General features: G+C 41.4%; 1 protein-coding gene across 1 annotated transcript; it reads left to right on the top strand.

Moving 5' to 3' along the window:
- The first annotated feature begins 20,156 nt into the window (after positions 1 to 20,156).
- Positions 20,157 to 21,435, top strand: NPY1R (neuropeptide Y receptor Y1). Its single transcript, XM_008144398.3, has 2 exons — positions 20,157 to 20,864; positions 20,977 to 21,435. The coding sequence occupies exons 1-2, from the start codon at positions 20,166 to 20,168 to the stop codon at positions 21,433 to 21,435; spliced, it is 1,158 nt and encodes a 385-aa protein (XP_008142620.2). The 5' UTR covers positions 20,157 to 20,165.
- The last annotated feature ends 650 nt before the right edge of the window (positions 21,436 to 22,085 follow it).

The following is a 22,085-nucleotide window of genomic DNA, read 5'->3' as shown; positions in this document are numbered from 1 at the left end:
TGAAATATAACCAAAGAGAGAATGTTTTCAAAATGAAATATCATTTGAAAAGAAATCTGATATTGACTGTGCGAAATCAGTATGGTGGCTAAATAATGTGTAAATAAAGAGATACTGTTCTTCTCTTTTACATCTAATTTTATCTCCCACCACCTGAATTACCAGGCTGAACATCAAACCTGAATCACCTGAGTAAATTGTGGAAAAAAAACAAATTCTTTATCAAATTGTGGCAATTAAAAAAAAAAAAAAAGCAGCGTCTTTGGAAAGACTTACTGTAATTTTTAAATTTAAAAAAAAATAGACCTATATCTGTCAACAAGACAAATGAAATCTTCTGAGTAGACTTTAAGTATGTTAAGTAGATAGTTCTCAGAAAGAATAATAGGAGGAACTGCAGGGAGCTCCAAGGATAGTAAGAGGCTTAGCTTGTATATTTAAATAATGCTTATTAGGATAACTTCCTGCCTAATGAAAATGCAAATCTTTCTTCTCACAATGGGTGCCATTCACACAAAAGAATAAAGTAAATGTGAATTTCCCCTCTAACAAGGATAAAATATCGGCTCTTGCTTATTTTGCTGTGATCCTGAAACAAAAGGCGAGATTCCGGGTTCTCAAATCTTCCCACGATTTATTTTTTAAAGCCACAATCTGGCAAAAACTTGAACTGGGAGGATAAATTCAGCTCTGCTTGCTGCTCCACTGACAAACAGGCAGGCACGCGCCACCCTCTCCCCTCAATTCCAACAGCAGAGTTCCCCTTCCCTTGAGAAATGTAAAATTTAAAATGCATTCGGGCTGCACAGCCCTGCCTAAGAGTGCTCCAGGCTATCTCCCTGGTCTAAGGCAAAGTCTCCTGGCTTCGCTCCAACAGGATGAATGAATGGTTCCGTTTCTTTCAATGATAAACTACGGGTCGGTAAATTTGGGGATAAAAATGCCCTGTATCTGTCCTTCGAGGTGTATGGATGGATGTTAAGGATGGCATTTGTCCCAGGAGGCCACCTTGCAAACAGGAGCGCAAACCTGGGGGCGCAGCTGCCTCCGGGTGGCGGGCCAGCTTCGCGAGGCGCGGCGGCCGGACGCCCCGAGCCGTGCGGGGTGGATGGCACCGCGGACCTCGCCCGAGCCGGGCTCAGGCTGGACCCCGGCCGAGGAGACCGTTCCCACCGGGGACGCTAATGGGGCAGCACCCGGCTCGCCGCGCCAGGGCGAGAGCTTTGTCCTCCCCGATGCCCCCGCCCCGGCTCCCGCACGGATCCCACGCGCGCTCCTCCCGGGTATGGCTCGTGCCTTTCCCACGCGGGTGAGTACCTGCCCCGCACGAAAGAATTCTGCCCCGTCCTGCTCCCCGCCCCGCTCCCCTTTCACGCCCTGCAAGCACCTGCTCCGCCACCCAAACGCCGGCTGCCCCCGCTCCGCCGCCTGGGGCTTCCCCACCCCGCCTTCCAAGGAGCCCAGACGTCGCCCTAGGACCGGGGATCGGGAGCAGCTCCCGGAGCCCCGCGGGACTCGCCCTTCCCTGCAGGAACCCCCCGCGGAAGGGGCTGCGGGAGGGGCTGAAGCCGTACCTCGGGGTGCCCCGGCCGCTGTGGGCGCCTCGCCTCCCGGGAACTCAGCAGACCGCGGTGGCTCCTGAGCGCGGGCGCGGCGGCGGCTGGAGGAGACCTGGAGGTGCGGGGAGGAGGAGGGAGCGGGGAGCGCGGGGGGGGGGGGGGCGGGAGGGGGGTAAAGAGGTGCCTCGGGAACACGTGACTGTTCCGGCGACCCCCCCCCCCCCTACCCCAAGACCCTGCTCCAGGGCGCCTGCTCGGCGCCGGCCTCTCCCCAAGCCAGGGCGGGGGCATCCCACCCCCTACCTTGCTGTTTGGGAGAAGCTGCAGGCACCCCGGATGGCACCCGGTCACCCAGGCCTCTGGTTCCAAGTTAACTTGCTGAACAGGAAGATTTCCGCCCGCTCTGACCCAGGCGGGTGAAGTGAACTCCAAAGAGTCTTGAGCTGATCTGGGTGGCGGTGGTGTCTCTTCAGAGCTTAGGCTCCCCGAGAAAAAGCTGCAAGGCCCCAGGTTTGCTTTTTGTTTGGAAAAATGAAAAATAAGACCAAAACAGAACGTTGCTCTATCTTGCACCTTTTTGGAACGAGGAAGGGAGACGTCTAGGTAGGGAGGCTGCCCTGAATGAGGATGGCACACCCAGGGGTCCGGGGGGTGCGCGGAGCGGGACTGGACGAGGAGTGATCCCCGGTCCTCAGGAGTAGCAGTGTGGGTGTGGGCAGGCGTGGAGCTGGCGAGTGAGGGTGAACTGGGACCCACGCTTTTCAAGATTATACTCAGTGACAGAAAGACGACGAAGGGGTAAAAGTGTTGCCATAAATTTAAAAAGACAGAGGGGAAGAAAGTAAAACTTGGCCTCCTGTTTCTCCTCAATGTGATTTCCATCCCCAATGTTTCCATATTTGTACTGTGCAGGTTTGCCTTATTTTTAGTCATGAGGTGTGCGTGTGTGTGTGTGTGTGTGAGAGAGAGAGAGAGAGAGAGAGAGAGAGAGAGAGAGAGAGCGCTGTCTTTGACTACAGCTTGCCGGAGAAAGGGTGTTCTTATTGTATACTTTAAAACGGAAAACAATTAGCGACAGTCACAGCATTGTGTGTCTGCTGATGAGTGCATCCCTGTGGATTGACACTGTAAACTGGAGAGGCCTGTATCCTTTGGAAGCAATGAGACTTGTAAACCTAATTCCTGGGGGCAGCAAACTTTGTTACCCAGGAAGCAGGCAAAAATTCTTCTGTTCTTTTTCTGGTGAATTTTAGCATACTCAGGTGATCTGTATAGGTTGTTGTTATATCAGATAGCTTTTAAATACTTCAAGTAAATCCAGTTCCATTCTTTTCCTTTTGGTTTCTGGAATACTAGTATATTTCCCCCCCAATGTTAACACAGTAGGCAGCCTGAACAGGCCCAGGGGATTCTGCAGTGGGGGAGGGGAGGGATGAAAGTGTTAAGGGTGATCAGTGAGAAAACAAAGCTTGGTTCTTAGACTTTCTTAACTCCAACATCTGAACAGTTAATGTACTACACATTGTCACATAACTTTCCATCCTTCCATTCCTTCCTTGCACAGTTATAATACACTAGAGGCCCAGTGCATGAATTCATGCACCAGAGGGGTCCTGCCCCATTTGGGGCGGATCCAGGCTGGGCCTGTCAGGAGAAGGAGGGGGGGGGGGGGCGATTGCAGGTCAGAGGCCAGGGGAGGGGCCTTGGGAGGTTGGCCAGCCATCCCCACCCCTGATTGGTGTGGGGGGGTGATCAGGGGCAGAGCAGACTGTGGGGAGTGATTGGGGTGGTGGGGGCCCATCGGGGGCAGAGCCTGCCTGGGGGAGGGGCTGCAGGAGGTTGGCCGGCTGGCCTCGCCCCCTATTGGGGTAGGGGGGGACAATCAGGGGCAGGGCCAGCAGGGGGAGGGGCTGCAGGCTGATGGGGTGGGAGAAGCCAATCAGGGGCAGGGAGGCTGGCCAGCTGGCCCCACCCCCAGTTCAGGCCAGTTCACTGGCCGCAATAGGCGTCATAGCGACTAGTCATTCCAGTCGTTACAGTGTTCCAGTCATTACAGCATTCTGGTCGCTGGCCTTTTATATATATAGATACCCATTTCAAATACACATTGGCTTTATAACAACTTTCAAAGGAAACCCATTGTGACTATTTTCCAAAAAAATTGTCTATGCTGTAAGCTTTTGTATTTTAAAAATAAAGATAACTTTTATTTTTTCTTTTCCACAAATTTTCTTGTATTTTTAATGATATGAACCTTTAGGTTGAAGTAACTGTCATTCAGATGAAGAGTTTGATTAACCCACCATTTTCCTCCCCATCACATACACATGCAAGTCTCAAAAGAGGAGTCAGAATTTCTTCTTTAACTACATTCAATATACAATGAGTAAACAAATTATTATTAAGCGTCCTCTTGGGGGAAGAAAAAATTGTCAATTTTAAAATTCCAACAGCATGCTACATAAAGAGGAAGATATGAAGATATATATTTTTTTATCTTCCAATTTTCCAGGAAGGATTCAAGACTGATCATCATCAGTTTTTGGAGAACATAATCCTTTGCTCCTGTTTTATGGAGTAACATTCAAGCAGGGAGAGTGCTACCGAAAACAGAAATAGCAATGTCCACCTCGTCAGTGTTTTTCCTATTCTCTAATTATAAAATACTCATTTGGGAAATTAAGTTGGATTTTATGTGTGTTACAAAATTAAACTGGCTGTTTCCCTGTAGTAGTGGTTTTATATCAGTTATGAAAGGCAGCTTATCTATAAAGGTGAAAGTTAAAATCACTGGGGACTCCTAAGACAAATTATTGAATAATAAAACATTCTCCAGACAATGCCTGGATAACATTTCTCTGAGGAACATAACATGTCTGTTGTTTTTGTCGAAGTTATTGCTGCATTTTAATAACAGCTACCATTTGTGAAGGATGGTTACTAAGTGTTTAGTTATAATCTCAAATGATATATGATCTTATTAGTTACAGGATAGTAGGGGTAAATAAAGTAGAGAAAATAGTATGATGATATTTTATGCATTTTTTCCTGTGATAATCTTTTTATATTCAGTAAGAGTAACATTTCCTTATCCACTTTTCTATCATGGTAAAGTTAAATCCTTAATTCTTAAAAGATGTATAAAGAGCCATTTCTGCATGTTATCAAAAATATTTTATGATGCTCATTGCTTCATTGATATCTTTGGATTAGTAATACTTTGTCATATAATCACTATATAAAGCTTAAAACAATGAACTAACTTATAATTGTGAAGTAAATACAATATTTTTAAGGAACAAAAGCTATTTTTTTAAAAAATGATAAAGCAAACCCAAATTATTTACATGCATAGAGTCCTTTTCCCAGGTAATTTAATGATAGTTTTGAGGTCCTCAGGGAGCACTATAAACATTTCATTGCTTTCTTCTAACTACACTGTGCTGCTTAAGCAAAACTTTATCTTTCCTTTTGATGCACTAATGATTACATCATTAAATATAAAGGAGTGACTGATTTCCAGAGAGAATGTGCAGTTCTTTTTTATAGTTTTCCATCTAAAAAATATATACACAAATATGTGACACACACACATATTTTATTATATACTAGAGGCTCAGTGCATGAAATTCTTGCACTGAGGGGGGGGGGTTCTCTCAGCCCAGCCTGTGCCCTCTTGCAATCAGGGACCCCTCAGGGGTTGTCTGCCTGCCAGCTTGGGGGAGCGGGCCTAAGCTGGCAGTCACACATCCCTCTCACAGTCTGGGACCCCTCACTCCTTACCACCCACCTGCTCACTGCTCCTTACCACTTGGCTCGCTGCTCCTTAGCGCTGCCATGGAGGCAGGAGAGGCTCCCACCACTGCCACTGTGCTCACCAGCCATGAGCCCAGCTTCTGGCGAAGCAGTGCTCCCGCTGTGGGAGCTCACTGACCACCAGGGTCAGCTCCTGCATTGAGCATCTGCCCCCTGGTAGTCAGTGCATCATAGCAACCAGTTGTTCCGCTGTTCGGTCGATTTGCATATTAGCCTTTTATTATATAGGATTATGTACAGTATATGTTATATTATATGTATTTGTGATTATATATATATAGTTATACAATCACATTCATATTTGTATAAGGGACACTTGTCAAAACATCTGAATTGCAGCTAGATGTTATTGCAAATTAATGATGTGGCTTTAATCCAGAACCTGATGTTTTTAAGTTTCACTTTCTTGGCCTAAAAATGAAATGTTTTCACTAGCAGATCTGGAGCCTCCTTTGAGCAATGAATATCCATGACTTCATGCCATTAACAAGCATGCATTACAGGCATATGTGTGGAAAATAACCTTTTTCAATCTTCAGAAAAATTTAATAGTCATAAAATTGTTTGTCTTCCCTTCATATTAGGAAAAAGAAGAAAAAAAATATTGTTTTTTTCAATTAATACTAGCACACTCTTTTACCTACAGCTATAACTATATAATATTTGGTTCCTTCCTTTAAAAGTTGTGGGTATCTTACAGATCAACAAATCATTCTTTAGCTAGTTATATTATTTTTAAAATTTCAGTCCAAAATATATAGAAAAAGAGAACATGGGTTCCCTTGGAAAAATAACATTCTATCATGTAAATCCACATTTAGGCTGTATATTTTCTTTTGTGAATCAAAACTCCTAACAAAAAGTAGTATTGTTGGGAAGTATAGCCCCAATATTGGTGTTGTTTTTTTTTTTAAATAAAATTTTATATCCCAGCTAATTTTTCATGGTTAATTTTTTAAAAAGCTAGTTGTAAATCTAATTATAGCTTTACTTTATTTAAGTGGAAATGAAAGGGAAAGTTTATTTATTTTTATTTTTGTTTTGGTATATTGTTTTGAATAGTCTTTAAAAAGAATATTTAGAGAACTGTTCAAAGCATAAGCCCAGAATTAAAAGTTGAGAGGGTTGAATAATATGCTCTTCAAAAGTACATCTGTTTCCATGTTCTTACTCTTATTATTCTCACAGGTAATTCAGCTTTAAAAGTATATTATTCAGCAGGTAGAATACATTTAAAAGTGTATTATTCAGCAGGTAGAAACATTTTCTTTAATAGATATTTATATTTTCAAAGGCAGTAGGGTCTATTATTTGAGCTTAAACCTAATAGGGAAAGCAAAATCAACACATTAGAAAATCCAAAAATATAAGAAGAATCATCACAAGAAAAATATAGTAGTAAGCCTATATGTGTATAAAATGTATACATGTATACAGCATTATGTGTATATATAATAGCAATAATCCACCATAGCTAAAATGCCAAAGACATTTTTTAAATGTTTGAGATGAACAACTGGTCTTGACTTGTGATGATCATAATTTATGTAATCCTACCTTATTTCTTGTTCTTAAATCCTTCAACAACACTTTTCCAGTATTTTATGATATGCCCAACATTATTCTAGGCTTTACGTTTTAAAGGGTGAAAATAGCAGCTACTGCCTTCCAGGGACCACAGTGTAGTTGTAGGTCTCTGTAAATAAATAATAAATTGCAATATGGTGTGATAAATTATGTGTTAGAAATATTCTTAGAGTGCTGTAGGAATAAAAATAAGACAAACTCAGCTTATGGGGTTTTTGAGTAGATGACAAGATATAAAAGAAGGTTTCATAGTTAAGAAGATACTTGAGCTAAATTTTAAGGAATTGGTGAGAGTTAAATCAGCAAATGGAGGGGGTGGGCAAGTGAAAGTGCGAAAATGGCTTGAATGTGAGAGTGTAACATCCGAGAAGTGCACATAGTTCATTTCAGTGTGCCTGAAATGTGTGGGAAGTGGCAGAGGATGATACTGAAAATATTGGTGAAAAGGGACATTGAATTGCACTGGAAGGAAGGATCTGGAGAGCAACTAGATGTTATAAGCTGGAAAAGGATATAACTGGATTGCTGTGAAAGCAGTTAGTGGTAGAGAGATCATTTAGTAGAGAAATAAGTAGAGCTTGATGGGTGTGAAAGAACACAATTGAGAGATATTAAAGGAGTAAAATGAATGGGAAGCTGCACCCAATTGAATTTGAGAGTGAGAGAGGGAAATGCTGGGGACAATTCTAAGATTGGGGCTTGTGGGATACAGATCATGACAGTGACTATGATCCAGTCCACTAGCTGAGAAACACATTTCCAAGGAAACGGGAGGAGATCTGTACTTTAGATTGAGAATTAGGGTTAGGAGCATACAAGCATGTAATTGATGGCAGAGGGTGTGATTACTAGTAGACATTAAGAATGGGGGTGGGGGGAAGGAGAATATTAAGAATGAAATCTCCAGTAAATTTGGGCAATTAAGGTCAATCAAAGAAGGGGCAAGACCACAAAAGGCAGTAACACACAGCTTTATTTAGATGGTCTTGGATAGGGTTGCATGACAGGGAAAGTCTCTCCAGGCAAAAGACCTTCCAGAGACTACAGTGTGGGGTTACCACCCAGAAGGGGGATAGGACAAGGGAACTCATGGGGGAGAAAGGGGAAAATAGAGAGGAGGCCTAGGAATCTAGGTCAGCAAGGTGGGTAGATTTGGCTCAGAGAGCTCCAAAGGGCAGCAGTAGATTGGTGTCTTTATGGCTACAGGGTTTGTCTTACCTCTGGGTATGGAAGTAGGCAGGCTAAACATATATTTGTTTGGACTACATTTAAAGCAATTAGATGTGTGAGAATTTGAGTTTGGTGCTGTCTGGATTTGGGCTAATAACCCTAGCCTGCTGTGAAGAAGTAAAGAATATGGGGACCATTTTAGGCTACTACACAGGTGCCATCTCTGACCCAATTATATAACAGGATCATAGGGAGAAAAACACATAAGAGGTTGATGGAGATATTTGATCCTGGGGGAGAAAACTGAGGAACAGCCAGTAAGGAAAGAGAAAAGCCTATAGTGTAGAGTTAGTGATGTCAAAGGAAAAGAAGATTCCAGGAGGATAGGATGGTCAAGAGAGTGTAATACAACATAAAGAACAAGTGGAACAAGTCTTAGTTGTGTCTATTGGCTTCAGTCATTGATGTCTGAGGCAGACACAGTTTCAGGTGGGCTACATTTGAGGAGCAAATGAGAGGACAATAAACGTGTCCTATTCTTGGAGAAGCTACAAGGCAAGAGAAGGCAGGCAGAGAAGCTATGACATGAGTGAAGGAATTAGAATGGAAAAAAGTGAACAATTTTGGTTTTGTTTTTATTTTAGTGTTAAGCCAAGAAAATGGAATCCTATATAATAAAAGGCTAATATGCAAATTGTCCCCTTGACCGGGAGTTCGACTTGGGAGTGAGACGGGCCTGCCAACCGCCTGAGGCCCCTCCCCCTGGCCAGCCCGACCTGATCACGTTATCAGCCTGATAGGGGTGGGCCAGCCAGACCCCACCCGTGCATGAATTCATGCACCGGGCCTCTAGTTATTAAATAAATAGGTGTTATAGTTATGTTACTGTTGTTTAACAAGCCTCCCAAAATCTGGTAGAATAAAACAACATGGATTTTATGCTCATGGATTGAGAGGGAGAGCCCAATGATGATGGTTTGTCTCTGTCCTATGATGTTTGGATTGCCAGCTGAGAAAACTCTGTGGGTTAAAGTGACTCAAAGTCTGGGGCCTGAAACAGCTGTGCTGGAGGATCTGCTGCCCAATTGAGGGATGTAAAAATTAGGGAGTAAATACCCTATGGCTTATACTCACTTTGGAAGGAAGGGAGGAGTCCATTGAGACTGAAGGTATAGGGTAGAAGGCTGAAGAGAGTGGTGACAATTTGAAATATCTTGTAAGAGAAAAATTGGGAGTCACCCAAGCCCAAGAATTTCAAGGTAATATTTGAGGCTCAAGTCAGGGATTGAAATTGTAGTTGTAATCATCTGTGCAACTTCACCTACATGCTATGCTAGCAGGAAGTGGTAGCTAAGTAGTCTCCTGTGTTGAGAAGAGTCAGATTATGCCAGAGCCCATTCTTGGATATTTATCTTCTTCCTAGATTTATATGTATCTCGGGAAAGAAAAGCAACAGCTAGACCTTAAACAAAGGAATGAAGAGAGGATAATTTACCTAAGCAAAGTGATACCTGGGAACACTTCATACCACCTCTGTGCCTATTAGTGATCTTATTTAGGTGCACATAAGGAACATTTTTGCTATCTTTGGGAGAAATTGCCCTATCTCAGGAAGTGCTGCGTTGTGAAGGGGTCTGGTACCAATCTCAAGCCTGAGATTTCAGAGGTGGGAGTGGGCTGGGGAGTGGGAGTGAGGCAAGATGAACAGTGAGAGATGCTTGGCACAGATGATGGAAGATTCAGTGGTAGCATTCATACTTTCCCTTTTTAGTAGCCAATCCTACTGCACATCTCTTTGAAAAGAGATATGAAGGGAATAGTAATAATTATAATTTAAAAACAACAATAGTGAAAATGCCAAACGTCTTTTCATTAGGCATGCAACAAAAACAAAACGCTACACTTTTGTAAAATAGCATTATACTTTTGTTGAATGTCCAAAGGGTGTCTGACCAGATGAGATCTGCAGGAAAATGTTTGGATATTTACTAAATAATTTTTAAGATCCCAGTCCTCTGGAATCTTGTTCTGACAGTTTTAAAACAAATGCTCTAAATTTGTAGCCTATGTAACCAAATGAGAACTTTTGTGGAAGTGCATTCCTATTTCAAATCAAGAATAAATCCATAAATAGCAGCTGGTGTCTTCTACACTAGTAAGTTAATTGAATTGTTTGTCTATGTACTTGTATACTACCATTTTAACTATATTGTTATTTCTTTCTACTAGTTACTTCTCTCACAAAGACAATTGAGTAAAGTGATTGTATAGGCTATTTGTACGAAGCAATTTAGTTAAACTCTTTACTGACTACATTTCAAAGATTCTAAGATGAGGCTTATTTATTTAACATTTTAATACTCTAACTTTGAGATTAATTTACAATTAAATGTATGTTATGGCTTTACTGGAAGCATTTTTGTTCTTTCTTAGTGGTCCATAAAATAACATTGCAACTTACACTGCATAGGATTAAACTTTCAAAGAAATGCAGTAGGGAAGTCACAGAAAGAAGGGAAAGCTGGCACATAATTAAGTCATGGAATGTGAACTGATTCACCAATATGCTGCATAGTAAGTTCTACCCCAGTGGAATTTCTCCCTTATCAATATTATCTATATTCTAGTTTCCCAATTACATATCCAGTTACATGCCTATTGAGATTTTTCTGAATGATAATTTATTATAATTTTCCCATTTCAAGCCCTAATAGCATTTCAGGAACCTTGACCTCCCAGTAGAACTTACCAGGTGATCAATAGAGCAATTGCAGTGAATAAATTATTATACCAAGTATAGTGACACGCCTTTAGACAATTATTGAATCATGGAATTTAAAAATTAAGCCCATGAAGATGTTCCATTTGTAAAAGATAAAACTAAGATCTACACAGATTCAATGAATAGATTCTATCCCTCTGTTTAAATGACAGAACAAGATGATTGCCCAAGAGGACATGAGAATAGGTCATTAATTTAATTATCCTAGTCATGGTTTATAGGTCAGGCTGTCATGAAATTTCAGAAGGAAACACACAAAAAAAAAATGCAAAAAAATTCTCTCTCCCTAGCAAAGGTTTTTATTTGGTTTAAATCCCAAATAGGAAAGTATATGACTGACCACTTAAGAGTAGAAAAAGAAATTATCTTTATTTAATACATATCTTCTCTTCAACACATCTTTTGAGGAATTCAGATTACTCTTTGACATGTATCTTCTGAGGAACTCAGACTATTTTATTTCAAACTTTCCAAGATTATCCTATATAATAAAGATGTAACATGCAAATGATCATTATGCTGTGAAGCGTAACAACCAACCGCATAACGACCGGATCATGGATCAGCAGGAGGGTGGGGCAGCAAGCTACAAGTGGGCAGCGGAGAGCTACAGGAGGGCAGCAGTGAGCTACTGGCTACAAGTGGGCAGCGGAGAGCTACAGGAGGGCAGCAGTGAGCTACTGGCTACAAGTGGGCAGCGGAGAGCTACTGGAGGGGGCAGGGCAGCAAGCTATGAGGGGGGCGGGGGTAGCGGGTATGGGGAAGCTATTGGAGGGCGGCAGTGAACTACTGGCACACGGATTCGTGCGCAGGACTACTAGTATTATAAGAATATCTTATATTATATTTGATGATTTTACTATGCTTTATTTTACTATTTTACACTTTGGAGAGAGTACTTACTAAATGATATATTCCTAGAGAATGAAATGATTTTGCTGTTGCTGGGGAACATTTCAAAACTTCTGTTTGTAACATAAAATTTGACATAGAAAAAGTCCTTGAGACCAATAATCTTTCAAAGATTGGTATTTGATATGACTATCTCAAGAATGCAGCTTTATAAATTTGCCTTTGGGGGACACTTTATAAAAATTAAGTTTATAAGATGACAAAATACCTTTTTACAGACATGCCTTTATTAGTATTCTGGGAAAATACAGAAAGGAAAGTAATGTGTCCAAATTAAATTCTCAATTCCAAAATATTTGCTGATAAAGCAAAAATGTTTAATAAAACGTGTTCTTCATAGAGAATTAAATTATTTCATTTGTAATTCTTGCAATAGACTGAAAATAGCCAATTTGATGACCAACACCTTAGGATAAACTTGCTTCTAAGAACAGAATGTGACTTAAATGGAGTGAACAGAGGTGAGTGGGAACATAAATGAGTTATTGCTCTTTAAAAGAACTGAAATTCCTAAATTATGCCTTAATTTTCATCCTTGATAAAAAGAAGAAAAGGAAAATACATATTATACCATACTATTCTGTTTAACCATTAATGGAACATTTTTAAATGTATGCTCATATCTATTCTAGTACATTTATTAGATAATTATGATATGTTAATTCTTGATCATGTCTCTTCCCAACTATATAAAAAATGTCTAATGACAACTGCCAATGGAAAAGCTTTCCTGCAACAAAAAGGAGAGATTATGTACATCATTCTGTATAAATAAATGAGTTATGGCTTATCTTGAGGTGTAAATAGTGTTTATTCAGCCTAACAACCAGGAAAAGAAAACATTTCTTAACAGTGTCTTGGAATTTTGTTTAGCTTTTAGTTTTGAAGACAGAATGCAATCATAGTTGTTATGCAATAAAACCTTTATACATACCCTAGGGTAGACAGTGTCCTGTATCTTTATTCAGAAGACTTTAGTTTTTGACAGTTGAATTTGGAAAAAGTTTCATTCATCTACATCAGTAAATAACTGAGGTGTGTGAATGACACAACTTTGACTTTTCAAAGTAGAACAGAACTGTGTGAAACATCTGAGATCAGCAGATTATTAATTAGCCTGAATTATTGGGCACCATGATGGTTTTGCACCATCAATACTCTGTGCACACTCAATTCTTTTCTTCATAATGTTCAGTACAGTTGTAGAACACCGAGGAAATGGCATTAACTCTTTGACCACCCTGGAAATGTTCTGTTCATCATGCTCCCCTAAAAAAAAAAAAAAAAAAAAAGGCAGCCAGACTGTGGGAACAAATCGATCGGACTCGGTGCATTTTCTCAGTGGAAAGAAAGGTGGGCTAAAAGGCCAGATTCTCTATCCGATTCGCTTCTTTTGCTTTTTAAAAGTCTTCTCTACTTTAAAATTGAGGGGGGGGAAACCTCGGCACTGGCATAAGAAAAATTTGAACGTCACAAGAGAAAGCAAGAAGCCTACAGTGGCATGTGGTGGCTGTGAACTTCACGTTTCCTCTTCCCATGGCTAACCACCCCTTTCCTTCTGGAGTTGGGCGTCTGCCGCGGGTTCTCAGAGCGGTATAACTTCGGCCACAAGATGGCACCGACCTGCAGACAAAGGGGCGCCGTGGCACGGACTTTCCAGATGCCCGGCCACACTGCCGGGCCTTGGCGGAGGCCAGGACCCCGTGGGGACGAGGGCTCACTTCCCTCCACGGCGTGAGTCTGTGTCTACCAGCGCGCGCCGAGGCCGAGCAGTGTGCGGATTTCATTGCATTTCTTTCCGGAATGCCTAGGAAACGCACCCCCCCCCCCCCCCCGAGGTGCACCCCCAAGGTTTAGGTGTTTGTGGGGGGAGCTCCAGGCGCCCTCCCGGGGGCGAGTCACGTGGCCCGGGAATGAGGTGGAGCTCGGCTTTTAAGGGGGCGTCTCTGCTTATCTCCATCAATCGTTAGGGTCTGAGCCAGAGAAATACCAGCGGATCTTTTCTCCCCGCCCTGCTGGCTCCCTTGCATAGCTATCCTTCCCGCCTCGATAAGCTGGGGGGGCGGAAAAGACAAATCCGACAGAGGGTGAGTTTCAAGTTGACACCTTTTCGGGGACTTGAGAGAAATCGCTCATGGATGGGAGGGAGGGATGGGAGAGGAAGAAAAAGCACGCGAGAGCCCGAAACTGGCTCTGGGGTCCGAGGTGGGGCGAGGAGGCTGCCTTTTTGTTCGGGTCCCGGCGCGGGCAGGTGCGGAGAGCTCCGAGAGACCGGGCAACTGCAGGACTCCTGCCTCCGGGAGGGACGCAGGGACCCGGGGCTGGGCGCATCCGCACGCCCGGCTCCGGAGGATTTCTGGACGGGGTCCGAGTGCTCCTCTCCTCGGGTTCTCCGAGCGGGCGGGCAGGTGCCCTCACTAGGTGTCTTCCCCTCACCTTGCCCCGCTGCCGCATTTTTCTGGAGCCTCTGCCAGGCGGCTGCACTGGAGTTTTCGCGGAGGAGCCAGTACTTGGATGCTCGGGGGAGGGTGGGCTTGGCGGGCCGTCCTGCTTCGACTCCCTCCCTCGGCACGGGGGGGGGGCAGGCGGCGGGCAGGGGGGAGAGGGGGCTCCAGCTCCCCCCTGGGACACCTGTGGGTGCCTGCGACTGGGCTGGAATGGAGCCCACCCCCCTGCGCTGGGCCCTCTCCTCCCATTTCCCAGTTCTAATCGTCGAACTCTAGCCGCGTTGAGAACAGTGATGCTGGGGGCCTGGCTGGGTTAGAAGCTTGGGCTGAAGGAAGGTGGGGGGTGGCTTAGGAAGGTGGGTGCTGTGGTCCCCAGGTAGACGGGCGGGAGGCGTATGGTTTTAAGGACTGATGTTGGGCCAAAGACAACTGGCCCAGTGTGGACTCTGCTCGTTAGTTAGTTTGGATGTTTTCTGCTTTGCCAGTCTCTCCTCATCATGAGCAGAGTTGCTCCCTAGTAGATGCATGGCAAAGGTGTGTGCTGGGGGGGTGGGGCGGGAGTTAGAAATGAGGAAAATTGGGGGCAGTTAACCTAGCTACACAATTATAAAAACGGTGGGCGCCTAAGCAGCAGAAACCTCGGGGAGAAGAGCCGGGAGTGCTCTTGGACATCCCCCACCCCCCTCTTTTTTCTTTCTTTCTTTCTTTTTTTTTTTTTTTAAGAGCTCTCAGATTTGCCATGCCCGCCTGGACCCTAGGGGACAGCGTAACTTGCTAGGTGGCCTACAGGCAGGGTAAGTGCGGCGTTTGTCTGTCTCTCTCTGCTTGGATAGAACCCGTGGCTGTCGGTTCCAAGACTCCAGGCTGTCTCCCGATGAAGCAAGAGAGAACAGAAAGCTACCCAGCTCCGGTCCCCACCCAGGACTATAGATCAGAGCCCTTTGGCGGGTGACTGTGATGTATCAGTCTTCCTTATTGTTTTAAGGCAGCTGTCTGTTGAACGAGCCCTCCTTGGAGAGGAAGGAACAGAGAATTATGTAACTTATGGAGTTAAACTTGCGGTAACTTTGGGAGGCTGCGTGTGCGAGACTGATATTTCTTTTCCAAAACAGACGAGGGGAACAGCTGATTCTGGGACCGTGAACACATTTATCTGCAGCAGGCTGTGAAATGCAGAAAGCTTGTGTTTTCAGGTAGTAGCAGCACCAAGATCAGCAAGGAAGGGGTGAAAGGCCAGTGTTCTAATCGGGAAGGAGAAAGAAATGTCCGTTTGGAAAGGGGCTAATGTGCCAACTGGTGATGGATGTGGTGTCTCTATTTTGTCGGTAAATGCACATGGCAGCTATGAGGTTTAACAATCTTTAATTTTTGCAGTGTCTGTAGTTGCATATCTTACTTTAGAAATATATGTTGAAATAATGAATATTAAAGTATTTTTTTGCAAAGGTAATGTAAATCCTTTCTCTCCTAGTATTGTTTTCTGACGATTACTTTTTCTTGGAATTATACTAAGGTAGGCTGAAAATATAGTACATTTTATTAATTGTAGAAATGTTTTATCCAACTGGAATGACTGTCCAACAATGCACTTAGCAAAGGAGGTTTGCAAATACTTAAAAAAATAGTTTCATTCTCTTTATAGCTAAGTTGACTTCTTAGTAGGAACAATGCTATTCCCCACAGGAAATGTCCATCGAATATAATTTTAAAGATATTAAAGTAGGGTTTCAGTATATTTACCTAAAATCACATGTAAGAAGGCTATCTTTGTAGCACATACATTGTGATAGTTTAACAAATGTTTGAATTAATTCCCATATGTATTGAATTTTGTCGAAGTCAGAGGATGTAACTTGTCTATTTTTCTTCCTTTCTTCTGCCAACACCTTGGTCTGCACCTTCATTATCTCTCACCTGGATTAATGCACTGGCTTCTTAATGAATCTCCCTACTTCTTCTCTTTCCTGTTCTTAAGTCTGTTGAAAACAGCAGCTAGAGTAAAATTTGTAAAACAAGTTATGTAACTTCATGCCTTTATTGAAGACTCTTCCGTGATTCCTCATCTTTCTCAGAGAAAATGTCAAAGACTGACCCATGGAATAGGTCCCTACACCATCTGTTCCTCCTCTGTTTACCTTTTCCAGTACTGTTTAGCACACCAGGTATACAGCCTTAAGGATTTTATATTCTATCCATATGGGGTGCAATCCCTGAGATCTCTGCATGGCCTCCTCCCATCTTCTCAGACAAGTGGAGGCCTTCCCTACCACCCAGGAATAATTGCAATTCCCAAAAATTCTAGTTCCTCTTCCTTGCTTTAGTTTTCTCCATAGCACTTATTATCATCTGGTATACTATTTTTCTCTCTCTTCCTTTCTTTCTTTCTTTCCTTCTTTCTTTCTTTCTTTCTTTCTTTCTTTCTTTCTCTCTCTCTCTCTCTATTCATTTATTTATTTATTTTTGTCTTTCTCTGCCCACAAGACTAGAAACTAAATGAGAATGTCACAACTGTCTCCACTAAAACCATGTCTGATACAAAATAAGTGTCCACTAAGTATTCATTGGAGGAATGAAGTTTCTTTTAGAAAGTTTCTTTTTTTAACACAGAGTGGAACATTTTTTCCTACATACATGACCTAACTAAAAAAATAAATAAATAAAATAAAAAATCTATTGGCCTTGGCTGGTGTAGCTCAGTTAGCTGGGCATCATTCACCAAAAGGTTGCCAGTTTGATTCTTGGTCAAGGCTTGTGGCCAGGTTGTATAGGAGGCAGCTGATCCATGTTCCACTGTCACATCATTTTTTTTCTCTCTCTCTCCCTCTCTCTTCCTCATTCTCAAAAAAAAATCAATCAAGAGCCTTGGCTGGTTTGGCTCAGTGGTTAGACTATCAGCCTGTGCATGGAAGGGTCCCAGGTTCGATTCCCTGTCAAGGGCATGTACTTCACATGCAGGTGCCCCAACCCCAGTAGGGGCATGTGGGGGAGGCAAGCATATTGTTGGTTCTTACATTGATGTTTCTCTCATCCCCCTTCCTCTCTCCCTTCCACACTCTTTAGAAATCAATGGAAAAAATATCCTCAGGTGAGGAGTAAAAAAAGTAAAATAAAATGGATAAATAAAAATCAATAAAGAGAAAAAAATTTACAATCTATTGAATTAGCGTCCATTTTGCTTGTGAAAAGATGGATGGAATTCAGCTACTGGTGTTAAGACTAATTCAGAGAAGAAGCTGCTGTTCCAATCATGCATCAGCTGTCAGTCAACACATAATTGTCCTTAATCTAATATTTGAAGGCTCTATGAGGTATGTACAGTACCCACCAAAAAAAAAGTTTATATTATAATTGAGAGGAGCCAATTAAGGATTTGAGGAACTAAATGGCACTTTGAAAGATGGGTAGACTTGGATTGGTAATGAGACAGAATAACCAGCGAGAGGAATGGCAGGGGTAGAGGTTGTAGATGTTAAAACAAGCAAAGAGCACTAGTGGACTGTGAAGAGACTGGCCTACGTGGAACAGAGCATTCACAATGGGGTTATTAGAGCAAGGAGTGAAAAGCGGAAGAGAGGCAGACTGTGGAGGTCTTCAGGCTGAGGCATGTACTCGATAGTTCAAATCTCATACTTGGGCACTCATTCACCTGGTGGTACTCAGGGAGAGGGAGCCATGAGAAGTCATAGAAAAAAGAGGATACACTTTCTTATTCAGCTATGTTTACTTTTCATAATGAGAAAAACGCAAAATTAACTGATAACTAATGTTAAATATCTTGGTAACAGGAAGCATGATGCAAAGTTTTCTTGAATTCTTTTTTTAATTATTGTTTAAAATTGTTTATATGTTTTTATTTATTTGAGAGAGAGCAAGGGAGACTGAGAGAGAGATTAAACGTTAATGACGAGAGAGAATCTTTGATTGGCTACCTCCTGCACACCCCCCTACTGGGGATCGAGCCCAAAACCTGGGCATTACCCTGACCAGGGATCAATTCCTGACCTCCTGGTTCATGGGTTGATGCTCAACCACTGAGCCACACCAGCTGGACTTCTTGAATTCTTAAGTAAGAGATTTCCAAAGAATGTTTAAATTATTACTTGTTTTTTCAAGGTTTGTTTTCAAAAACCTAGAGACAGGTCATTCTCTCTTGCCTTTGATATTCTTGGGAGAAAAATTGTTATTACCACCTAAGTTTAGGAGTCATTACAGTTTGTTGCATAGAGGAGAGAAGAACTATATTTCTAATAACATTCACAGTTAAAATCATTCCACTACTATCCCTAGTTTTAATTACCTTCTCACATAATGTTAGCAACCTTTATTTTTATTACTTTTGTCTTTAAATTCAAGTTGTGGTTGTAAAATAAGAAAACACTCCACATCCTAGAAAGCAAAACACTTCAAGTAAAGGTTCATTAGACACCACTTAAAAGGCAAACATATTGTTGGAAAATTAAATGTCTTATCTTCTTTTCAAGGGAAGTAAATCTGCCTGATTCCTTTATTATCTTCACATAAGCGAGAAATAAACAAAATTCCCTTTCTTCACATAGGCACAGTGGCCTGTTAGTTAACATGAGGAATCTCATGTCATATATTTACTGAATAATCTAGGGTGAATCAGATATCTTTTTTTTCAAAGGGAGTTTTTAGTCTTTACAAAACTATGGTCTGTATTTTGTTGGTAAAAATGCTGTGAAGGATCAAAATGATAACCAAAATTAGATCCTGCATTGTATCTGTATACAATCTAGAGGGGAGGGAGGATATTTATTAAAATAGAACCTTAGAAATCCTTTGAAAGCTTCTGACAGAATAATAAACTCGTATAATCCTACAGTTAGAAAGAGCGTCAGAGCTATCCTACACAAATGCAAGAACCAGAAAGTCTTACAGGTAGTAGTTATAAACTTGGGTGTATAGACACTTGCTACATTTGCAGGCAGTTCATTCCATTTGATTAAACATTTGTTCCTCATAATGATGTGAAATTTGTTTTCTTTTAATATAATATACTTCCTTTGGTTCTACTTCTAACTTATACATGTAGATATAATATTCCAAGCCCAGTTTCTTAGGCCAGATGCTACTCACTCAAATATAAGAAGACATCTATACCATTCCTGTTAAGTTTTTCTGGATTACACATCTTCTATTCCTTCAGCAGCCCTTCATATGACAAGGTTTCTTGATGTTTCACTGTATCAATCATTTTTTAATATATTTGTGTTAAATAAAGTCTGCCTTAAAGCGAAGTTCAGTGAATGGTAGAGCTATTATTACAACTTGATCTCCACAAGAATTCTTTCATTTCTATCGTAAGAGAAAGGATTGGGTAGTTTTGTTTTTTTCTTTGCTTGTTTCATATATTTTTCTTATGTTTTAAGCTGTGCATTAAGTTTTTTGTTATATATTCATATTCTTACAGTGTTTAGGAATGTGCTGATAGTACTGTTTATATTAAGAGTTTGAACATGAGATTTACATACACCTTACTAATGCAGAGACCACTCACTATGTTTTGCTGCAACTCAATGTGTAAGCCCGTCCGATGAAAAATTTTGAGATTTTTTTTCAAAATGTTTGCACTGTGGCTGCTATTTTAAGAAGATATTTATACAAATTTCATTTTGTTTATTTATTTTAGTGTCTTCACTTTAAACAGTGCTATGAGTTAGAATTCATTTTGCCTGCCCTCAATAAAATTAGTAATGCAATTGGTCATTTTCTCTTTACAGATTGTTCAGTTCAAGGGGATGAAGAATTCAGCATAATTTTGATAAGTGAATGCCAATATGGGGAATAAGAATAAGCTGAACATTTGATCTGCTTTGAAGAAACATACTGTCCATTTGTCTAAAGTGATTGATAATAACCAAACCAATCAAGATGAATTCAACAGTAGTTTTCCAGGTTGAAAATCATTCAATCAACTATAATTTTTCAAAGAATAATTCCCAGTTTTTGGCTTTTGAAATTGATGATTGTCATCTGCCTTTGGCCATGATATTTATATTAGCTCTAGCTTATGGAGCTGTGATTATTCTTGGGGTCACTGGAAACTTGGCCTTGATTGTAATCATCTTGAGACAAAAAGAGATGAGAAATGTTACCAACATCCTGATTGTGAACCTTTCCTTCTCAGACTTGCTTGTTGCCATCATGTGTCTCCCCTTCACTTTTGTCTACACAATAATGGACCATTGGGTTTTTGGTGAGGCAATGTGCAAGTTGAATCCTTTTGTGCAATGTGTTTCAATCACTGTGTCCATTTTCTCTCTGGTTCTCATTGCTGTGGAACGACATCAGCTGATAATCAACCCACAAGGGTGGAGACCAAATAACAGGCATGCTTACATAGCTATTGCTGTCATTTGGCTTCTTGCTATGGCTTCTTCTTTACCCTTCCTGATCTATCAAGTCTTGACAGATGAACCACTCCAGAATTTTACACTTGATGGCTACAAGGACAAATACGTATGCTATGATAAATTTCCCTCGGAATTTCATAGGTTGTCTTATACGACTCTCCTCTTGGTGCTGCAGTATTTTGGCCCACTCTGTTTTATATTTATTTGCTACTTCAAGGTAAGAAAATTCCTCCCTCCCTCACCATTTCCATTTTTTATCTTCTTTCGAAAGAATTCTTCATTAAATGTGTGGTTCTGTTTGAACTCAATTTTTTTTCTTCCCTCTATAGATATATATACGCTTAAAAAGGAGAAACAACATGATGGACAAGATGAGAGAAAACAAGTGCAGGTCCAGTGAAACCAAAAGAATCAACATCATGCTGTTGTCCATTGTAGTAGCATTCGCAGTCTGCTGGCTGCCTCTGACCATCTTTAACATTGTGTTTGATTGGCACCATCAGGTTATTGCTGTATGCAACCATAATCTCTTCTTCCTGCTCTGCCACCTCACTGCAATGATATCCACCTGTGTCAACCCCATATTTTATGGATTCCTGAACAAAAATTTTCAGAGGGACTTGCAGTTCTTCTTTAACTTTTGTGATTTCCGGTCTCGGGATGATGACTATGAGACAATAGCCATGTCTACCATGCACACAGATGTTTCCAAGACTTCTTTGAAGCAAGCAAGCCCAGTCACACTTAAAAAAATCAACAACAATGATAATGATCTGAAACTGCTGTAGCCTACGGTCCCAGCTAACATCTGTTTCGAAACAAGCACAACCGGCAACATATTTTATTGCCTGTTCAACCAAGGAATGGGGTTGAACTCATTGAGGAAAGACCAAGGTCTCCCTGTCTTGATTTTCACTGCTTTTCTTGAAGTTGTCACAATTACATTTGGAACAAAACAACATATGGGCTTTGTAATCTTCTGACAATAGTTTTGACCAGACATCCTTGAAGTGCTTTTTGTAAATTTATGCATATACTACAAAAACTTTATATTGTATTTGTTGGAATGAACTTTCTTTAAAGTATTACTGTTAACAACTTTAGAAGCACAGCATCTGATATTCTCATTACATTAAGCCATCCTGATTACATTGTCACTAGATTGGATGATCCTGATGTAATGATAGGCATTGTTTCAGGCTGTTACAGAGGTGACAGCATGCAAATAGCATCCAGGATGTGGAGGTAAAAGAGAGTCTATATCTTGCATACCTACAGTCTAAAGTCATTCAGGAGCTATTTGTATTTTTTTTAATTTTAAGCAGGATTTAATTTGCTTCTAATTATCACTTATGATAAAAAGGCATACAAGTATACTTCTCTGTGAATACAATGGGGGATTGGGCCACCCACAAGAGTTAAGTGGGAAAGCAGTTCC

The sequence above is a fragment of the Eptesicus fuscus genome, chromosome 6, assembly GCF_027574615.1.
Source record: "Eptesicus fuscus isolate TK198812 chromosome 6, DD_ASM_mEF_20220401, whole genome shotgun sequence".
Classification (NCBI taxonomy): domain Eukaryota; kingdom Metazoa; phylum Chordata; class Mammalia; order Chiroptera; family Vespertilionidae; genus Eptesicus; species Eptesicus fuscus.
Note: the sequence above shows the minus strand (reverse complement) of the source record. Positions and strands in the feature narration are given on the sequence as shown.

What these genes read in the sequence shown, in the direction of transcription:
- NPY1R (XM_008144398.3), top strand. Translation starts at nt 20,166, where the DNA reads ATGAATTCAACAGTAGTTTTCCAGGTTGAAAATCATTCAATCAACTAT. An exon ending in TATTTATTTGCTACTTCAAG is followed by an intron (nt 20,865 to 20,976) that starts GTAAGAAAATTC and finishes TTCCCTCTATAG; the next exon opens with ATATATATACGCTTAAAAAG.